Source organism: Tachysurus vachellii, chromosome 18 (assembly GCF_030014155.1).
Source record: "Tachysurus vachellii isolate PV-2020 chromosome 18, HZAU_Pvac_v1, whole genome shotgun sequence".
NCBI classification, from domain to species: Eukaryota; Metazoa; Chordata; class Actinopteri; order Siluriformes; family Bagridae; genus Tachysurus; species Tachysurus vachellii.
Genome location: NC_083477.1, coordinates 10,011,547 through 10,029,734, shown reverse-complemented (window position 1 = coordinate 10,029,734; position 18,188 = coordinate 10,011,547). Strand labels below are relative to the sequence as shown.

General features: G+C 39.0%; 1 protein-coding gene across 1 annotated transcript in view; it reads right to left on the bottom strand.

The window, feature by feature from the left end:
- sdk2a (sidekick cell adhesion molecule 2a) overlaps positions 1-18,188 on the bottom strand; it is a 65,108-nt gene that overhangs the window by 10,308 nt on the left and 36,612 nt on the right. Inside the window, exons 17-41 of the mRNA XM_060893095.1 lie at positions 17,839-17,954; positions 17,441-17,636; positions 17,252-17,350; positions 16,018-16,209; positions 15,590-15,711; positions 14,935-15,044; positions 14,706-14,856; positions 14,116-14,353; positions 13,547-13,662; positions 13,250-13,439; positions 13,054-13,152; positions 12,758-12,952; positions 11,395-11,596; positions 11,200-11,303; positions 10,693-10,763; positions 10,438-10,573; positions 8,452-8,508; positions 7,144-7,245; positions 6,903-7,018; positions 5,280-5,466; positions 4,281-4,418; positions 3,639-3,800; positions 3,411-3,536; positions 2,143-2,307; positions 1,838-1,978 (exon numbers count right to left, since the gene is read on the bottom strand). Coding sequence (XP_060749078.1) covers positions 1,838-1,978; positions 2,143-2,307; positions 3,411-3,536; positions 3,639-3,800; positions 4,281-4,418; positions 5,280-5,466; positions 6,903-7,018; positions 7,144-7,245; positions 8,452-8,508; positions 10,438-10,573; positions 10,693-10,763; positions 11,200-11,303; positions 11,395-11,596; positions 12,758-12,952; positions 13,054-13,152; positions 13,250-13,439; positions 13,547-13,662; positions 14,116-14,353; positions 14,706-14,856; positions 14,935-15,044; positions 15,590-15,711; positions 16,018-16,209; positions 17,252-17,350; positions 17,441-17,636; positions 17,839-17,954 — 3,531 coding nt within the window. The remainder of the gene's footprint in view (positions 1-1,837; positions 1,979-2,142; positions 2,308-3,410; positions 3,537-3,638; positions 3,801-4,280; positions 4,419-5,279; positions 5,467-6,902; positions 7,019-7,143; positions 7,246-8,451; positions 8,509-10,437; positions 10,574-10,692; positions 10,764-11,199; positions 11,304-11,394; positions 11,597-12,757; positions 12,953-13,053; positions 13,153-13,249; positions 13,440-13,546; positions 13,663-14,115; positions 14,354-14,705; positions 14,857-14,934; positions 15,045-15,589; positions 15,712-16,017; positions 16,210-17,251; positions 17,351-17,440; positions 17,637-17,838; positions 17,955-18,188) is intronic.

Sequence of the window (18,188 nt, the reverse complement as noted above, 5' to 3'; positions counted from 1 at the left end):
AATAATTCTCTTTAGCACAAATCTCCACAGCCATGCTCCAAAATCTAGTGGAAAGCTTTCCCAGAACATTGGAGCTTAATATACTGTAACAGCGAAGGAGGACTAGGTATGGAACAAAATGTTGAACAAACAAAAGGTATCTGCATACTTTTGGCTATATAGTGTATATACATTAATAGGCTAAAAAAATAATTTATAGTCATATAGCTTTTGGAATTTTTGGTTCTGAAATAGGAAGATTATTAAGCAAAATAGTGCACAACAAAACAAGAAGAAATGTAATTATAAATAATTGCAAAATCATTTCAAATGATTATATGCATTGATTTGTGCTACAGATATGAAGCCCATTATTCCCTTATAAGTACACTAAAATATCTAATTCTGGCTGTACTTTTGAAAGAAAAACTTTTACTCCCCAAAAGTAAGATTTCACTTGTGCTTTTATATCATAGTTTGTTTCTCTCAGGTTGCCAAGAGTCCAAAATGAACCTGTGTATAGGAACTCTAATAAAGCTCTACACCATATGAGGTTAGTGTTATTCCATAAGGGACTGTAATGTAAGTGATTACCAAAAAAAGCAAAGCAAAAAAAAAAGCAAAAGCAAAAAAAAAGAAAAAATTACAAGCAAAGGTTATGCTTTTTTTTACAAGAGTAATAATACATGAAAAAAAAATAAAAATGCCAGAGCCATTTACCTTCTACATTTTGTTGAACTGAGTGGCCCGTCAATAAAATCAGTCCTGCTGGAATTTTCACTAATAGCCTTGTTCCATTTAATGGAGCACAGGTTGAAAGATATCATATTTTATTCTCAATACCTGCCTAAGTCTACTGCCAGCTACAACAACCCAGGTCAAAGTAAATGTAAAATAAAATGCTTCCAAAGTACCTCTATTAAAGCGGTGTGATTTGTGTCTTACAGGGCATTCCCATTGACATTCAGTAACACTAGTGTTAGCCTGCACTCTTTTGCAGTTTTCCAGAAGAAAATGACAACAGTAGCTTACTAATGTAAAAGAAAGCTGTGCGTCAAGACTCTTCTCTGTTCTGGCACCTATGAGGTGGAATGAAGCTCCCCTAGATGTCATGACAGCACAGATACTGGATGTCTTCAAACAAAGAGTAAAGAAATACTTAAACTAGAACTTGTGTGCTTGTATTTTCTTCTGCGGATTTTTTAGACTTATGGTATCCTTAGTCTGTGAACTACTGAACCAGTATTTATGTAATCTTTGATAGTCACTTTTGTATGTCTCTCTGGATTTGAAGTAACTGAATCACTATTCCTAGCTTTTGGTTTAGCTAATCTGTTAAATCATTCATCATAGAAATATATATATATATATAGTGCTATGAGAGACAAATACAGAAAATTATGCTTTTGAAGAAGTTTTTTAGAGCGTTTTTGTTATACTAATGTATGTTCGTTTAGTAAATTAAGCAAATTATTTAGTAAACTATGCTCCCTTTCACAAGAGAAATCCTACAGCTTCGTTCTTTTATCTCCACATAAGACAATAGTGAAATTAAATTCTGTTTGTGATTCAAATACATTAACCATGATAACCCCAGTTTTGAAAAGAAACGGTAACTCAGTAGATAAACTTAGCTAGTCATGTTGCTTTAAAGCATCATTTCAACCCAATGGATCAAACCCTACAGCAGGAGCCCAAATCTTATCCACAAAGGGTTAGTGTGGCTGCAGGTTTCTATTCCAACCAATCAGGAGCCAGTCGATACAGGTCCACCAACCCTTGCTGAGTAAGATTAAACACCTATAACATACATCAATTTAAGACTGAGACAAAAATGCTGATTTGCATCCTGATGTACCTGAGTCGGCCTTCTTGGTGTACTTTTTACTCTGTCCACGGATAATGAGGATAAAGACAAGCAGGAGGATGAAGATCAGTCCTACAAGTGCTATCACTACCAGAAACCACCACTCCTCATAAAAGGGGGAAGCTTTCTGAGCTGAAAATTCAAGAAATAATACCACATTGATAAGACTTTGTGATGAAAAATATAGAAACATTCAAAAATTATGATATACATTATAACAGATGGAAACGTTCTAAAATGTTAAAAACATTATATGTTAGAACATGAAATATTTCAAGTAGTCTAACTTTCCTTACCAGCTATGGAAGGGGAGGGAGCACTGGGGGAGCCATATCCATAATCATTGACTCCAATAACCCGGAAATCATAAGTGACTCCTTCACGCAGCATGTCCAGATTTAGGGTGTATGATGTCACCTCTTTAGGGATGTCCTTAATCAGGATATCCCACAATCCTTCATCTGTAGGTAAATGAAATGTGTAAAGTTACTGATCCTCCTCAAAAAGATTGCTCAAATGTAGGACAAAATAACAGTTTATATACTAGAACACTGGATTTCAACAAGCATGTCAGAACCTCAGATGGTGTGGTTTAACCATCTGGTGTTACTTGTTATAAAATCCGTATATTATTAGCTTAAATCTAAACATGTAGACTACAGTCAAAAATTTTCATTAACTCATCATCTGTAACTACTTTATCCTTGTCAAGGTTATGGTAAATTCTGGGAAAACTGTGCACAAGGCAGGGGTACACTCTGTATGGGGCACCAGTCCATCATCGAGCAACACACACACACACACACACACACACACACACACACACACACACACACACACACACACACACACACACACAAACATGCTCATTAACAAAGCAATATATGCTGTGGTCATCTGAAGCTCGTAACTGAAAATTATGGACAAGGTAAATCTAAGAAAAGATAAAAAAAACAGATGGAATTCTGAGAATGATCAGTTGCTTTTTGCTTGTTTATGGAGTTCTTGGAGCCCAGAGAAGCAAACAAAACCAAGCTTTCATTTTAGGTGCGACGCAAAATACCAGTCTGGTAACTTTTTCACAGAATAGCTTTAAAATGAAAATACACAAATAACCAGTAATTATAGGTTCTCTTTTAGCAGAAGAAAGGAGCCACACTGTACTTTGTGTGGTGAGGAAGTAGCAAAGCCTTCTTAGCTTAAGCATCAAAAACAATGACCAGTTTTCCTGTAATTCATAGCTGACCATTCTGTCTTTCTATACACATGCATTGCAACATGATTAAAATGTACTGATACTGGTTTATATTATTTATTCATGTCTGGATTCATGCATGAATATTTAATCTGTATTATTACTGTCTTTAGTAAACAATAAGAACTCAGTGTTAGAAGCTTCAAAGCGTCTACAATTAATCTCACATATTTTAATCTAAAATATTTAAGCCTTTTTTATAGTTACATTTAAAGTTTTGGGTGCATGGATGTATAGAACCATTCAAGAATCATTGTTTTGAAATATTTCTGAATCAGGGTCCACTTCACTCTTTATTTTAGGACGTACCAGATGGTCTGGCTTCTATGACGTATCGTGTGATGGGAGCTCTGCCAGGGTCACCGCTTGTCCAGTGAAGTGTGAGTGCTGTGCCATACCGTGAAATAAAGGGCTCACCTGGAGGCCCAGGAGCACCTGCACACAACAATAACAACAACGGTTTAAGAGAAATACAAGATTGAAAACATAACTTATAAAGAGTGATCTAAAACAGAACAAAAGCTTAGACAACTGGACCTTCTCCTGGCCCTGTGGTGATGTTGGCCTCCACCTCTGGCCCGTAGGTCAGGGTTTTGGCCCGGATGCGGAAGTTGTAGGTCACCCCTTCAGCCAGATCTTTAATTTTCATCCAGAGAGGGGCGCTGCCTTTTACATCCACTGTAACAACTTTACTGACACCTGGAGTGTGAGGAGAGGAATCTGTAAAGGAGACACTACAAATCTAGATACATGCAAAAGCGAGAGAAGAAGAGCTTATATCCAGCACATACAGGTATGTAGTATGACAAAGAATGGAGATGTTTCACTGAAGTTTAAACAGTAAAGCTGTCTCTCTCCTAGACCTGAAATGCTCTTAAACCCTTACTAAAGCACAACTCTAGGCCCTAATTCTCTTATTCTTCCTATAATTACTCAGGAATCCATTTCTCAGCATGTGTTTAAAACATGGCTTGATTAATGGCATGACATGACATGGTGCAGACAGCAAAAATTAACTAAGGTATGCCATCTATTACCCGTTTTTCCTTCACAGAAGAGAACACAGCATGGACCGATTTTGAGCAAGGGCTTTAGTAAATAAAACCATGTTTAAATTATGCCTACATTCTCTGTGTATCAAGTGTAATATATCTCAGTATGCTGGTTGGAGTTTCTCACCATCAATGGGTGTGCAGGGTTCATAGATCACACGGTAGCCCTCAATGATACCATTGGGATGTTTGGGCTCTCCCCAGGACATGTTGACAGAAGAAGTGGTAAGCTCACTGAAGTGGATAAAGCTAGGAGCACTGGGGGCTGAGAAGGAACAGAAACACACACAGCCACAGATAGAGACTTCATTACTGTATTGATTTTTTTTGTACAAACAGGACATGACAATCTTCATGTAAACCCAAGCCCAAGTACAGTCAAAACTGAGTTCAATGGAAAAAACAGAATCTATGCATCTTAGGTGTTGCTTTCAATGTTTTTGGTTTATTCAGATAAAGGAATTATGCATGAGCCACAGAATTCACTGAGCAAGGCTTAAAAGTTTATACCTACTTTCACATTTCTTATAGAAATGTATCATTTTTTTCCCAGCTTGGATCAGGCTAAGCGTTCAGCAATGCTTTAAAAAAAAAAAAAAATACAGAGGCTTGTATTGGCTGATGTCCCAGGAGCTGAACTCCATGATGACCGTCACCTCCCTACTACACTGTCAAAATCTCTGAGGGAGAGGAAACGGCTAAAGAATTTATTTTAAAAAAGCTTTTTTTGTTGAGACCCTAGCGGAGAGCACGAGGAAGCAAGAACACAGCTTCTATTGTACGGCCCTGACAAGACCCACACCACATGCTGCCCAAATGATCAAATTCCCACTACCATTCTGTCATATGCTTCCGTCTCTTTAGCCTTCACAACCAAATATGCCAAAAGCCCCCTTGAATCTGTCAAATCCCATTAAAAAGGTCCCAAAAAGAACCTTCAGATGACATTTCCTTCATGTCCTAGCAGTGGATGCATTCAGAAAGTGTGATTGTATTGAAAACTCACAATCTAAGCAGCAGGAAACTTTGGGAAGAACTTGGGCAAAATAAGATTTTCTCAGCCTCAACGTGTATTATTTCAGAGTCATGCTGGTAGTCAGAGGGGCAGTTAGTTTTGGTGGAGTACCTGCTTGCTGAGTGCGCCCTCTGGTGGCCGGAGAACGTGGGCCATCCCCGGCTGCATTGAAGGCGGCCACGCTGATCATGTAAGTGGTGTAGCCTGTCAGGTTCTTCAGCTTTACCCCCAGCTCTGGAAGGAAGAGTGTACGCAGTCTCTCCGTCTCGTTCTGTAGCTGGAACTCCCAGTAATATATCTGAAAAGAGAAAAGAAGAAAAGAAGGTTATCAAGAGGACCATAAGTATTCAAGATTCAGAGGAAAGAAAATTAAAGCTGTGTTGTAATTTCAAGTTTGTTTAACCTGTACCACTTTTTAAATTCATTTCAATGATTAATAACAAACACAAGAAGAAAAATGCTAAACTATTAATTATTCATTCCTCTAAACCATTAACTGGAAAAACAATGCCATAAATAGTTCTAGTAGAATGAACATGCATAATTATATAGATCAGGGATATTATAGTTTAATTTTGGATTAATGTTAAACGAACCAAAGCTCTGAATCATTATAACACAAGACATGACTTATTTATTAGAACTATTTATTACTGTTAATGCTCCCTGTCTCCAGGCTGTCTGATAATATAGGTTAGCCCTTGTTTGCCTGTTAAATAAAAAGGAATCAATACAGTGTTTAATCATTGGCATCCGCATTAGATTACTTGCTTTAAACAGATGATTTTAAGTGGATTAATTTGGACTATGGATGTTTTCAACACTGCTATTATCAAATCCAAGAGAAGTACAAGACCAGGATTAGTTGAGGTCGAGTCAAGCGCGAGTCATAAGGGAGTCAAATCAGGTTTTACATCAAATACTTGGCTTCATTTAAGCATCGTGACCGTGATTAGGCTAAAGGAATTGTTTCTTGTCAAATGCTCTGCATCTGAAAAGAAATAACAAGATGAAAAAGACTCTCATTAGAGACAAAGTACAGTAAAACTGGCAACAAGTCCAAGTCAATGCAGAAAATGTCTCAAGACTGGATTTGAGAATAACATATTTTGATATTTTGTAGAACCAATCACAACAGCATCACGTATGCTGATTTCTTTCTAAACCAGACTTGAAGATTCAGAGTGTCTTTTTGTGTGTACTTGGGATCATTTTCAATTTGTTTCACTGAAATATCAGTAACATGTCTGATATGTGAGATTGAGAAGGTACATGTGAAATATATTATAGTTATGGCTGTATTGAACACAAATCAAGGGGATTATTATTCTTTTTTTTTTCATTGTTCAATCAAAGTACAAATGACACTAAATAGCACATGACAGAACCCTTATGTCTTCTGTTCTGTCTGAAAATACATACCAAATCCAACAAAAACAACAAAAGCAGAGAAGGGACTAGTTTTAACTTACACACTGCTACACATCTTAGATAAAGGTCTATGAAATTCTATAGTATTGTGCGATTGTGTAAAGCAGCTCAAATCTTGAAGCGCAGCTTTCAAGACAAATGACACCTGTATAAAAAGGCTTGCTGAAGATATGATGTTAAATGAACGTGTTACAAGGTCAGAATTTTCCCTTAAGAGAGCTCCAGAGGAAAATAAAAAATGTTATTAAATGAAGTGCTTGCAAGGTCATAAAGTTCTATGGCTGGTATAAATGCTGCAGCCACCTTGTAGCCTTGAATATCTCCGTTCTGAGCTTCCAGTGGTGGAGGATCCCATGTGACATCAAGTTGGGTTGCAGTGGAAGACTGAACAGCGACGTTCTGAGGTGGAGCAGTAGGCACTAGCGAATACAAAAATGAATATCAAACTCTGCAATAGACGATGAATAAAAAAGCACTGACTTCAAGTGGATTTTCATTCCTTTAGCAGTCACAGGTCTTCCTGTGAATTCCCCTGAATGCTCACCTGCCTCTCCTACAAACACTTCCTGTGGTGTGCTGATGGGCCCTTCACCGACGGCATTGTACACACTGAGTCTGATCTCATAGCGCTTGTGTTTACTCAGATCTGCAATGGAAAAATAAAAACACACTAATATTGCAGAAAAACATTTTAGTGTCAACACATTGTGACCTTTTATAAATATTACAGTCTGGGTAAAGAGCTGCTTTAAAAAATAAGGCAACAAAGTTGAGGCATTCTGTAGAGTTTTGGAAGCTGAAAATGACCTGAATATACCTGTCATAAGATCTTTTGCCAAGGGTAAGATTTGCCTTTAAAAACATACAATGTAAAACGACAGGTTGGGGATTTCAACCAATTTCATACACATTTCAAAAATGAAAATCACAATTGCATTTAGTGCACTCCTTTTTTAAAATCTCAAAAACTGTAAATTGAAAATCATTCCTCTAACACATTCAAAGCAAATAAATACTGCAAAAAAAAGTATTCATTAGAACCCAGCAAAACCTAACACGACACTTAATACATCAAAAAAAATTCAAAGATTCATATTTTTTTAGCATCTAGATCTAGAAAAACTCAAGCTTTTTTCATCACTAGCCAAATGCAAATAGAACCTGATTATTCTATAAAATGAATCATTGTAGGTTTCTCATTCATCAAGCTCTTAAATCACATGATGTAACTAATAGATGCACATTAGCTTAATGGAAAGAAACATTTTCAGCCGATTAAAACCACATTTCATCATATATGCTTTTTGCATATACGTTTAATTTATTCTAAAATACATAGACATTCCACTTTAAAAATCACTCAAATTCTTGAATGAACATGATCCTGAACATTTTTACCTTGACATTTAATTATAAAACACTTGAAAAAATAAAACTTGATGCAATATACGACATGTCTTTGCAGGTCTGTCAGCTGACATCCTGTCTCATTTGCAGTGGAAAGTTTAGTTTAAAATTTAATGTTTATTTAAATGTATAACATATTTAATGTTAATGTTATTGTGATGTGCTCAAGACTGTAATGTGCCAAAATATTTATATATTGTAAACTCAGCCAGCACTGTACGCCTATACTGAACACTTACTTTTTAGTTACTCTCAAGGAGCATATCAAGATCTGCGGCTAAAAGCTATTTTCTGCTGCAGCTTTTCAGACTGAGGCTTCGAGTCATTTCTGCCAGAACGTAAATAAAACATAGGTATTGACTGGCAGAAACGGTTCAGGATGAAAAAGTAGTGTGGAAATGCTGACGAAAGCACCGAGAGACAGAGGAACAGTCTTGAGACTTACTGTCAAGTTCATATTGGGTGAGTGACGATTCATTCAGGTTCCTGATACTGTAAGGAGCTGAGAATGGCAGAAAGGTCAAACCAGGAAAAGCAGGCCAAGTAGCAAGGAGGTGAAACACAGAAAGAAGAAAAGGGAAGAATTGGGATTAGTGTATTAGTAAAAAGCTGCAAGCTGTAAGAACAGCTTATTGGCACAAGATTGGGCTGTGGCTGTAGTCCAACCTCAGAAACACAAAGCCTTGAGCCATGGAACAGCTTTGATTACTTGCCTGTTAATGAGACAAAGCAGTGCCAAGCTCAGGATTGCACAGAAACCCAGTAAATAAGTTTGGGAGAAAAAGATTCTATTATTTTATTCATCGTTCTGCTCTGTGGTATGTGTTTGTATTACAAAGTAAGACAGGATCTTAACTATTAAACAGTCCAGCATCTCCTGGGCCTCAGCAGCCTGATGTTTCAAACTAGTAGACACTAAATAAGACACTTTAATTCACCGTGTGTTGATTTGGGTCTAAAACAAGATATCAGAATGATCACTCTGTACATCAGTCCCATAGACTATATTAAAAACCCATCTATGTCTATATGTCTGGTGGTTTTTGAAAACCAAAGGATTTTTTTTTTTTTTTTTTTTTTTAATATTTTCTGCTCGGAATTTATCTTTATTTTAAGAAAATCTATATTTTTACGAAAATATATTTTTACGGAAAATAAATGAAATGTTTTTATTTTTGCTAATTGCCTTGGCTGTCTGTCTGATCAATTCAGATAAATTCAGGTAAGAAGCCAGCTTATCATCCACAGTGGTGAAATACTCATTCTGCCTATAGATATCTAAAACCTTAATAGCTAGTTCTCTCTCACTCACTCACTCGTCTTCTACCGCTTATCCGAACTACCTGTGCCTATCTCAGGCGTCATTGGGCATCAAGGCAGGATACACCCTGGACAGAGTGCCAATCCATCGCAGGGCACACACACTCTCACTCACTCACGCAATCACACACTACGGACAATTTTTCCAGAGATGCCAATCAACCTACCATGCAACATTTTTGGACCGGGGGAGGAAACCGGAGTACCCGGAGGAAACCCCCGAGGCACGGGGACATGCAAACTCCACACACACAAGGCGGAGGCAGGAATCGAACCCCCAACCTTGGAGGTGTGAGGCGAATGTGCTAACCACTAAAGCCACCGTGCACCTCTAATAGCTAGTTCTGCTTTTTAAAAATAATAATATATATATTTTTTGCATGCAATCATTATCAAGATTTTCGCATTATCGCATGGCAAAGTGTAATGGACATGAGCCTAAGCAATTCAGTTTGTAATCAGATACCAGCTGTCCAAATGTTCCTGTGCTGTCACATCAACATCAAAACAGAGAAGAGAGCATTTACATCCTGTACAGATGACAGCAGACAGAGAAGTTTTTAATGTTTAAATCAATAAGAAGAAATTGAAACAAAAGAGCAGAGATGACTAAATGAATCAGTGATTATTTCAGTGATCATTACAATGAAGAAACGATGATGAGGCTCATGTCTAAATGCTTTGAGTGATTCTACCTCAGGTGATGAAACAGAGGCTGATGTGGATGAGGCAGCAGTATTGTTGTTTTTCACTTAGATTAGATTATAAATATAGAGTTATATGTATGGTCTGTGAGGGGAAACGTAATCTATTCTTTAGATGCAATTTCCCCCTTTATAATACACTTTTCAACAATGATTTCAGAATTTGGACATATGCTGCGTTTTCTGTACATAACGGACATAAATATATCTGTAGGCTGAGAAATTCACCAGGATGCAAGACAGACTTTTTTTTTTAATTTACAGATTTATATAACGTTCTGATGGAAATACTGTAACCTGGAATAAACCTGTCTAAAAACAAACTGCATCTCCGTCACTCAAAAAAACGTAAGAAGCAGTGATGCTATGAGGACATGATCTTCCTGCTGGATTGAATTCTGACTCACCCGTGAGCTCTGCCCAGCTCGCCATTGGGTTGTTGATGGTGCGGACAGTGAAAGTGCGCAAGCGATCATAGTGGAGCTCTCTGTAACGAATCCGAAACCCCAGCAGGATGCCGTTGATCTGCTCCTCGGAGGGGGTCTGCACATTAGTGCATGATAGATCATCAGGTTTAATTATGAAATTCTTTAGTGACATGATAGTTAGTAGTGCAATGCCCTGAATAACAGTGAAGAGATGCAGTGTAGGATTTACTGTACCTTCCAGCGGAGCAGCACAGAGGTGGTAGTGTGTGGCGTGACCGAGATGATTGTGGGAGCTTTGTCTGGTGCTGTAAGAACATAAATATAGCTCCTGTAATGTATATGTACATGAGTCTCAAATATAATTGTGATGTGCAGTTCTATGCAGTTTAAGTATTAATTTTTGAATTGGTGCATTTTCATTATTCTCTTGAGAAATGAGCAGCTGTATGTCATGATGACATCGACATCACAGGAAGACATTGTGAGTATAGTTACAATGGTGTTTAATAGGATCTTAAAAAAATCTTAAGGAATGTAAGTGATACAGATCAGGTTTCATTTGATAGCCAATAAAAACAATATAAACAAACAATAGAGAACAAAATGTTCTCACACACGACATCCAGCACATCATATAGTCATCCAGCAAATGCACAAATCCAGCACTGGCACTAACGATGCCTAGCTACTTCAGTTAGAGGTTTTCCATTTTAATTCTGACTCAAAGTGAGGTGAACTTACAATCCTGCAGAGTGGTGATAGCCTCGCTCTCCTCGCTGTACTCACTGTCTCCTATGTCATTCGTAGCCTTAACACGGAATTGGTATGAAGTGAATGGCTTGAGTCTGTAAAGAGCACACAAGTTATGGTCAGGATTGGCAACTCTGCCATGTTTGTTGACAGCAGCAGCCTAGTGACGTGAGAGCGCGGACTTACTTGTCCACTATATAGGAGTTGGCCTCATGGTTGACTGATGCCGAGTGGACAATCCAGATGATGTTGGGCAGCTCTTTGTACTGTACAGTGTAGTAGCGCACCGGGGAAAGACCGTCACTGCCGGGTTCCCATGAGAGCAGCACACTACGAGCCTGCACATCCTCCTGAGGTACTCTGGGGCGACTTGGGGGCTGGGGGCGAGCTGAGAGAGACAGGGATAACACCATGATTATCTGATCGCATATCAAATCATTTAAAAATGTAATGTACATGTATGTAAAACAGGAATATTTAAATAAGGACTGTCAGTGTTATATTAATCATTTTTTTAGAGCAAATTCTTGAAAAAAACCATAATTTAGCAAAAATGCTTGAAATGGCTAGGATTAAATTGTGTCAAATGTTGCAATGGGATTTAAACAAAGGCTAGTTTGGTGTTATAATGTAAAAAAAAAAAAACAATAACCACTTTATCTTGCACAGAGTTGTACAGAATCCTGAAGAACAGGTACAGCAGATCCTGGATGAGACACTAGTTCATAACAGGGCCTTTTTACACCCGGTCACTTCATGTGTTTTCTCTGATCCGATAGCTATCTGATTTGTTAAAACTGTACCATTTACATTAGGCCACATAAATGTGTCTTGGCGAATTGGATATCAATCCGATCTTTCTACTCCCACCCAAAATGCAAATATATTTTACCTCATTTCCGAGGTAATTGAAATGGAACACACCTTGTTGTATGCGTTTGCTACGAAAAACAGCATTTACTGTTTGCTGCATTTTCGTTGGCGGCAGCAGTGCATTTTAAGACCCAACGAGACACATAGGTGAAAGATCGGAGCCAACACTGATGGGAAAACATATTTGTTTCTGGCGCGATGCACAACTCGCAAGTCACCTGCGAGTGACATACTTCCGTTTGGGAAGAGTATAGCGCTGACGTATGTGGCTTGAACAGCCACATTCATTTACACCTGTCCAGTTTCATCTGAAATGCGTCCAAGACCACCTCCTGAAGTGGTTTGAGCGATCGGATTTATATCCGTCTCGAAACCGTTTCGGAGGGCACTTAGACCTGGTCTTTTTACGATCGAATAGCTATCGGATCACAGAAAACGCATGAAGTGACCAGGTGTAAAAACCCCCACAGGGCACTATGCACACATACATTTATTTTTAAGGGCAATTTGGAGTAGACTTTCCACCTACTGGCATGTTTTTTGTAGATGGAAGGAAACTGGTGGAAACCAATGTGACCCACAAAACTCCAGACTGGCACTAACATGAAATGGTTTTGGATGAAATTAGGAACCCGGGCTCTGTGAGCTATTTTAATATTCAATATGTCTTATGCACCTCTCTTCTCTGTGGTGACTACCAGCGCTTCAGCAGCTTCCCCCCAGCCGTTTCTGGTCTGAGCCGTTAAGCGGAACACATAAACACTCTCTGGTTTCAGTCCACTAGCTGTATACTGCCGTGCACTGGGGCTGAGCACGTCCACTATGGCCGAGTTACTGTTGGAGGAGTTTCGCCGATAAGTGATCTGATAAGCTAAAAGAAATATAAATCACATGATCAAGAATACAGTCATGCATTTATTGGTCATTAACCATTTATTGGTTTTTGGTTTATGATTATTGGTATAAACTTACCAAGGATAATGCCGTTTGGTTGAGCAGGGGGCTGCCAGATAAGTCGCACTGAAGTGGTTCTGACCTCAGGAAAAAGGATTCCTACTGGAGGCCCAGGAACTACAGGCAATGAAGCATTGAATTATATCACAGTTTATAGCAAGAAACACTGCACAAATTTAAAAAAATTTGCTATGAAGGCAAATATATCTCTTACCATCATCCAGTGTGCGTTCCAGGAGTGGGGGCGAACTGGGTACACCATCCCCTATGCGTGTGAAGCTGAGAACCTGGATCTCGTAAAGGACGTACTTGTCTAGACCGGTCAGCTGGACACTGTGGCTGGTGTTCCCCTCCACTACCCAGAAGTGGAACGCCGAATCAGAATCTTTCTCTCTGTATGCTACCTATGAGAGAAAGAGCGGAGACACTCATACACTTTCCTAAGCAAGCAGGTCTCAGCGTTTTACTCAGAAACAATATCAAAAAAATGAGTGATTAACATCTGCAGTGCCTTGTAGCCCAGAATGAGTCCATTACAGTCAGCTTCAGGCACCTCACCCCACCGGACCAGGATACTGCTGGAGGTCGTGGCAAAGGCAGAGACATTTGCTGGTCCACTAGAAGGCACTGCAACCAAAATCCACATTAAAATGATTGCATACAGAGGCTTAATATTTCTGCGGCTCCAATTTCTAAGACTATAATATCTTAGCAGATGTGAATATTTTGTACATAGGCAAACATATTTAATTTGAAACATGCATTTATTAAGCCTACTTATAGACATTTTACTCCCATCAAGCTTTTATTTACGCTAAAACTGCTTATTTTTTCAAATGCTTTACATAAGAACAAATATCTGCCAAACAAAACTTAAGATAGAAATGGACAAAAAATACAAAAAAACTCATAGGATCAACTCAGAGTAATAATTATTAGATAAGTTTGCCTATATTTTAGATATGTTTATTACAGTGATTTCGTTACTTGTAGTGTGTAAAAGTAACTGCTGTTTGTGTTCACATTACTAACAACTTAGATTAAATTATGAGATAAATAAATCAGGAAGAACTCTCTCACCTGACTCCCTAGTTCTGGCATGAACGGGCTGACTCCACGGTCCTGCCCCGATGCCATTGATGGCCTGCACACGTACTTCGTACTCAGTCCATTCCTCCAGGTCCTCTATGGTGAACTCTCTCTCCAGCCTGTCAGGAATTATGTGGGACAGAACTCCTCCTTTCATACCAGCCCGTGAGTACTGCACCCTGTAGCCCACCAACTCCGGGTTACCGTTGTACTCCCACTCTGGCAGAGGCTACAACACATTACACTAATGTATTAAACATCACACATTTTGAAAAATATTTAGTGTCACATTCACATTAGTGACGCCAGGTTTAGATCATTTTTATCCAAAAGTTACCAGGTTAAATAAACATGTAAAAAATGGGAGCATGTAAAAAATGGGAGCATGTAAAAAATGGTTACACAAATACCCAGCATTTTTAAATACTGTACATACGTTGTGTATTTTAATGCATCATACTGTATATAGCATTTTAAAATATTTATATAAACAAGAGAAGATTACATGTATCTACTGCGTATCTAACGAACGGAGAATAGAGCAAGAGCATTAAGTGCAGTCAGATATAATGTTCACCTACCACCCATCTGAGCCAGAGACTGGTTTCACTGGCTGTGCGGAGTGTGACGTTGGCAGGCGCAATGTCTGGTGGTGCCTGCAAAGTCTGAATTTTCCTAGAGGGCTGGCTTGGAGGACTGGTGCCCACTATGTTCACTTGACGCATTCGGAACCTAAAATACAGTTCAGTGATCAGTGAGTGTGGAGGAGAAGCTGGTGTGTACAGGTGCTTTAGATAGAAATAACTGTACCTGTAAAAAGTGTACGGGTTGAGACCCTCTACTATGAGAGAACGTGCGTCAGGCTCATTAGCCAGCTGATGGGCCATGACCCACTCTTCATTTTCCCCGATTACACCAATCTGTGAGAGGAAGGAAGGAATAAAAACAGTATTGACTCTTATTCAGATTTATCACAGGTACTTTCACACTAAGCATATTTATTTAATACAGAAAAACATGCTGTTCAGAGCTAACAAATTAGTCTAGGCTGCTAGCTTGATGGATTCTAGATTATTTTTTTGTTATTATCCTCAGTTTAATAAAGATTGCTACCTTGTCATTGCTATAGCTTTGAAGGCAGATACAGTATCAGTGAAACAGGAGCTGCTTGAGTGACTTTACTGTATGAAACCAGTTCATGTTTGACTGTCACACAGTGCATATTAGAGAATTCCCCACAACGGCTATTTAGGAATTTCCTCAAAAAGTTATTTTTTTTTAAAAATATATCAGTATTGGAAAGTTGGAATAATGGCAGTGAAATATTACTACTTTAACCTCAATTATCTGCTCAACGTGCACCACCACTTTTTTCTATCTAGTCAAAAGGTAAAAAGGCACATTGGAACTTTATTACTGTTCTGCTGTATTGAGAAAAATCACATGCAAGTTCCAATATTATTACCTGGGCTTCCACTATCCAGCGGGAGATGGAGGTCTTGCCATCGTAGCCAGGTTTAAATTGTAGGGCCACAGAACGTGGGCCAATGTTGGAGATAGCAATGTTGGTGGGTGGCCCAGGCATTTCTGTAAAAACAGAGGAAAAATAATCAGTGGTATTTAAAAATGATTAACATAAAAGTTCATTATATGGCCAAAAGTTTTTTGGACCTTCACCATTCAAACGTGCAAAATTTTATTCCCATAAAGGGAAATTGTAAAGCTACAAGCCTACAAAGACATCTTTATACGACCGTGTGCTTCCAACGGTGTGGCAACAGTTTGGAGAAGAACCACATTTGGGTGTGAAAGTCAGGTGTCAGCAAACTTTTGACCACATAATGTATGATGTCACATACATGCTTGTTGCTGTTTGTGAGAGTTAGGACTGACCTGGCGGCACTCCAGAGGATATTGTGGAGGAGGAGAGCTGGCCCTGGCCCTTGGAGGTCATGGCAGCTACCTGGATGGTGTAGGTGGTGAGGGCAGTCAGGCCTGTGACACGATACTCCTGTGTCAGGTTGGGCAAGTAGTGTGTGACTCGTGTATTGGTGCGGTTGAACTCCTCCCAGGAGATGCGGTAACCTACAAGAAGCAAATTACGAGTATTAATCCTATAGCTAAGAGACCAGTGGTCTTTGATTTGAGTTATGTAGTGAAAATGGCCACAAAGATGATTAAATCCTGTCTGTAATCTCATACCGTTTGTCATACTCAACCTTCATAGTTTGAACAGAATCTATATGATTTCTTTACTTTAAATAACCATATTAATAATCAGTCATGCTATAGCTTCACTTTAGGTTAAGTACATTTATTCTTTTAATGTGGAGTTCAACTTGAACTGAAGTTGACATTTATGCTTGATGTTAAACTGCAAGAATTGTATTATCTTTCTTTGAGTTGCTCTGTTTTGTACTCAGTATTGTATCTGTTACATGTCTGTTTTATGCCTCTGTGTAAGCTGATATTTTTCACCTTGTCAGCTGCTGTCATTAATTATGTTTACAAGAAGAATCTAATTTGCACTGTTTCTTTTTGTGTGCTCTCACCTCCTAAACAACACTGTATCCTCAGCTGAACTGACACTAGTCACGACTGCCTGCGTTGACACTGGTTAGGACTGCGCAGGCAAACATAGGATTCATTTCTATCAGTATGGGTTGGGAATAAAGTTAAATCCAGCTTCCTGGTCCCTCTCTCTCTCTCTCTCTCTCTCTCTCTCTCTCACACACACACACACACACACACACACACAAAAATGCAGATGGGCTCAGAGATCTGGACCCAAGCCTTGCTGATTTTCAAATAAAACTATAGGTGTTCCCACTTCTCTACATGTGAATCTTCACCTTCACAAAACAATCATGATCTGAGTTTGTCGCAAGGAATCATTACTGTAGATATAAAATTATGACACTGACTCCTTTTGATTGTCTTTGCTTAAGAAAAATGGTTAGTGGAAAGCCCTGACATTTTGAAAAGGAACAGGACAAAAGTGAAATTTCACCTTTCACAATGTTTCTCTCACACAATATTATATTACAGACTCAACCGAATAGTGAATATTTTCATTAACATTTGAATGCAGTGTCTAGTGTGTGTATTTGCGTAAGTGTAATGTCACCTGTGAGAATGCCGTTCTTCTCGTGTGGCTCTTTCCAGCTCACTTTGAGGGATGTGTCCAGGATCTCGGTGAAACTCAGGTGACCCACAGGCCCTGGGGCTGGAGACACACTTGGGACATTCAGTCCAACCGCACAAAAAAAAAAAAACAAAAACAGCTATGCATTCAGTCTAAAACTCTGACACTCACTGTCTTCGTGGGTACGGATATGGTGTGGAAGACTCCGTGGTCCGTCTCCGGGCGTTGTGAAACACAGCACTGAAGTAAAGTACTCTGTGAACTTCTTCAGCCCAGTGATGTAACCGACGTGAACGCTGTCCTGAAAGTTTGGCCTCACTGTCACCATGGCCACATCCTCCTCATGGCCTGGTTCCCATGCCAGCAGCTGGGGGCAGATTGCAATGAGGATGAAAAAAGAAAGTGAGAAAAAAGAGATCAGAGGGAACAGCGTCCATCTCAATCCCCTGGGTGAAAATGCCAATATGTGCTCTGCAGCTGTCACTGAGGCGTTATTGAGATGAATTGTGCCACAGAAACTGTGATTTTGTTTGTTCTGAACACTAGAGGGCAGCAGAATGATGGATCACCTTGTAGCCCTGGTTGATGCCGTTGATGAACTGTGGGCTTGGAGCGCTCCATGTGAAGCGAACTGTGGTGGAGTTGATAGCTTCTGCCTGGACATTCCCTGGTGGTACTGTGGGGACTGTATGGCATAAAATGAGAAATACAGAAGAAAAGATGCATCAGAAAATGTACAAAAACATTGTTAATAATTTCACTGCAGCATGTGTTTTACATAAAAAGTGTCTGGCTTCAGGGTGCGTTTGCATTGGATTTTTATTCAGTTTCCATTCAAATTTGACCAGTGGCCAATTCTTGCTAGTCAGATTTCTGCTATAATATGACAGAAACTATCAATTAAATTAAAGTCTACACT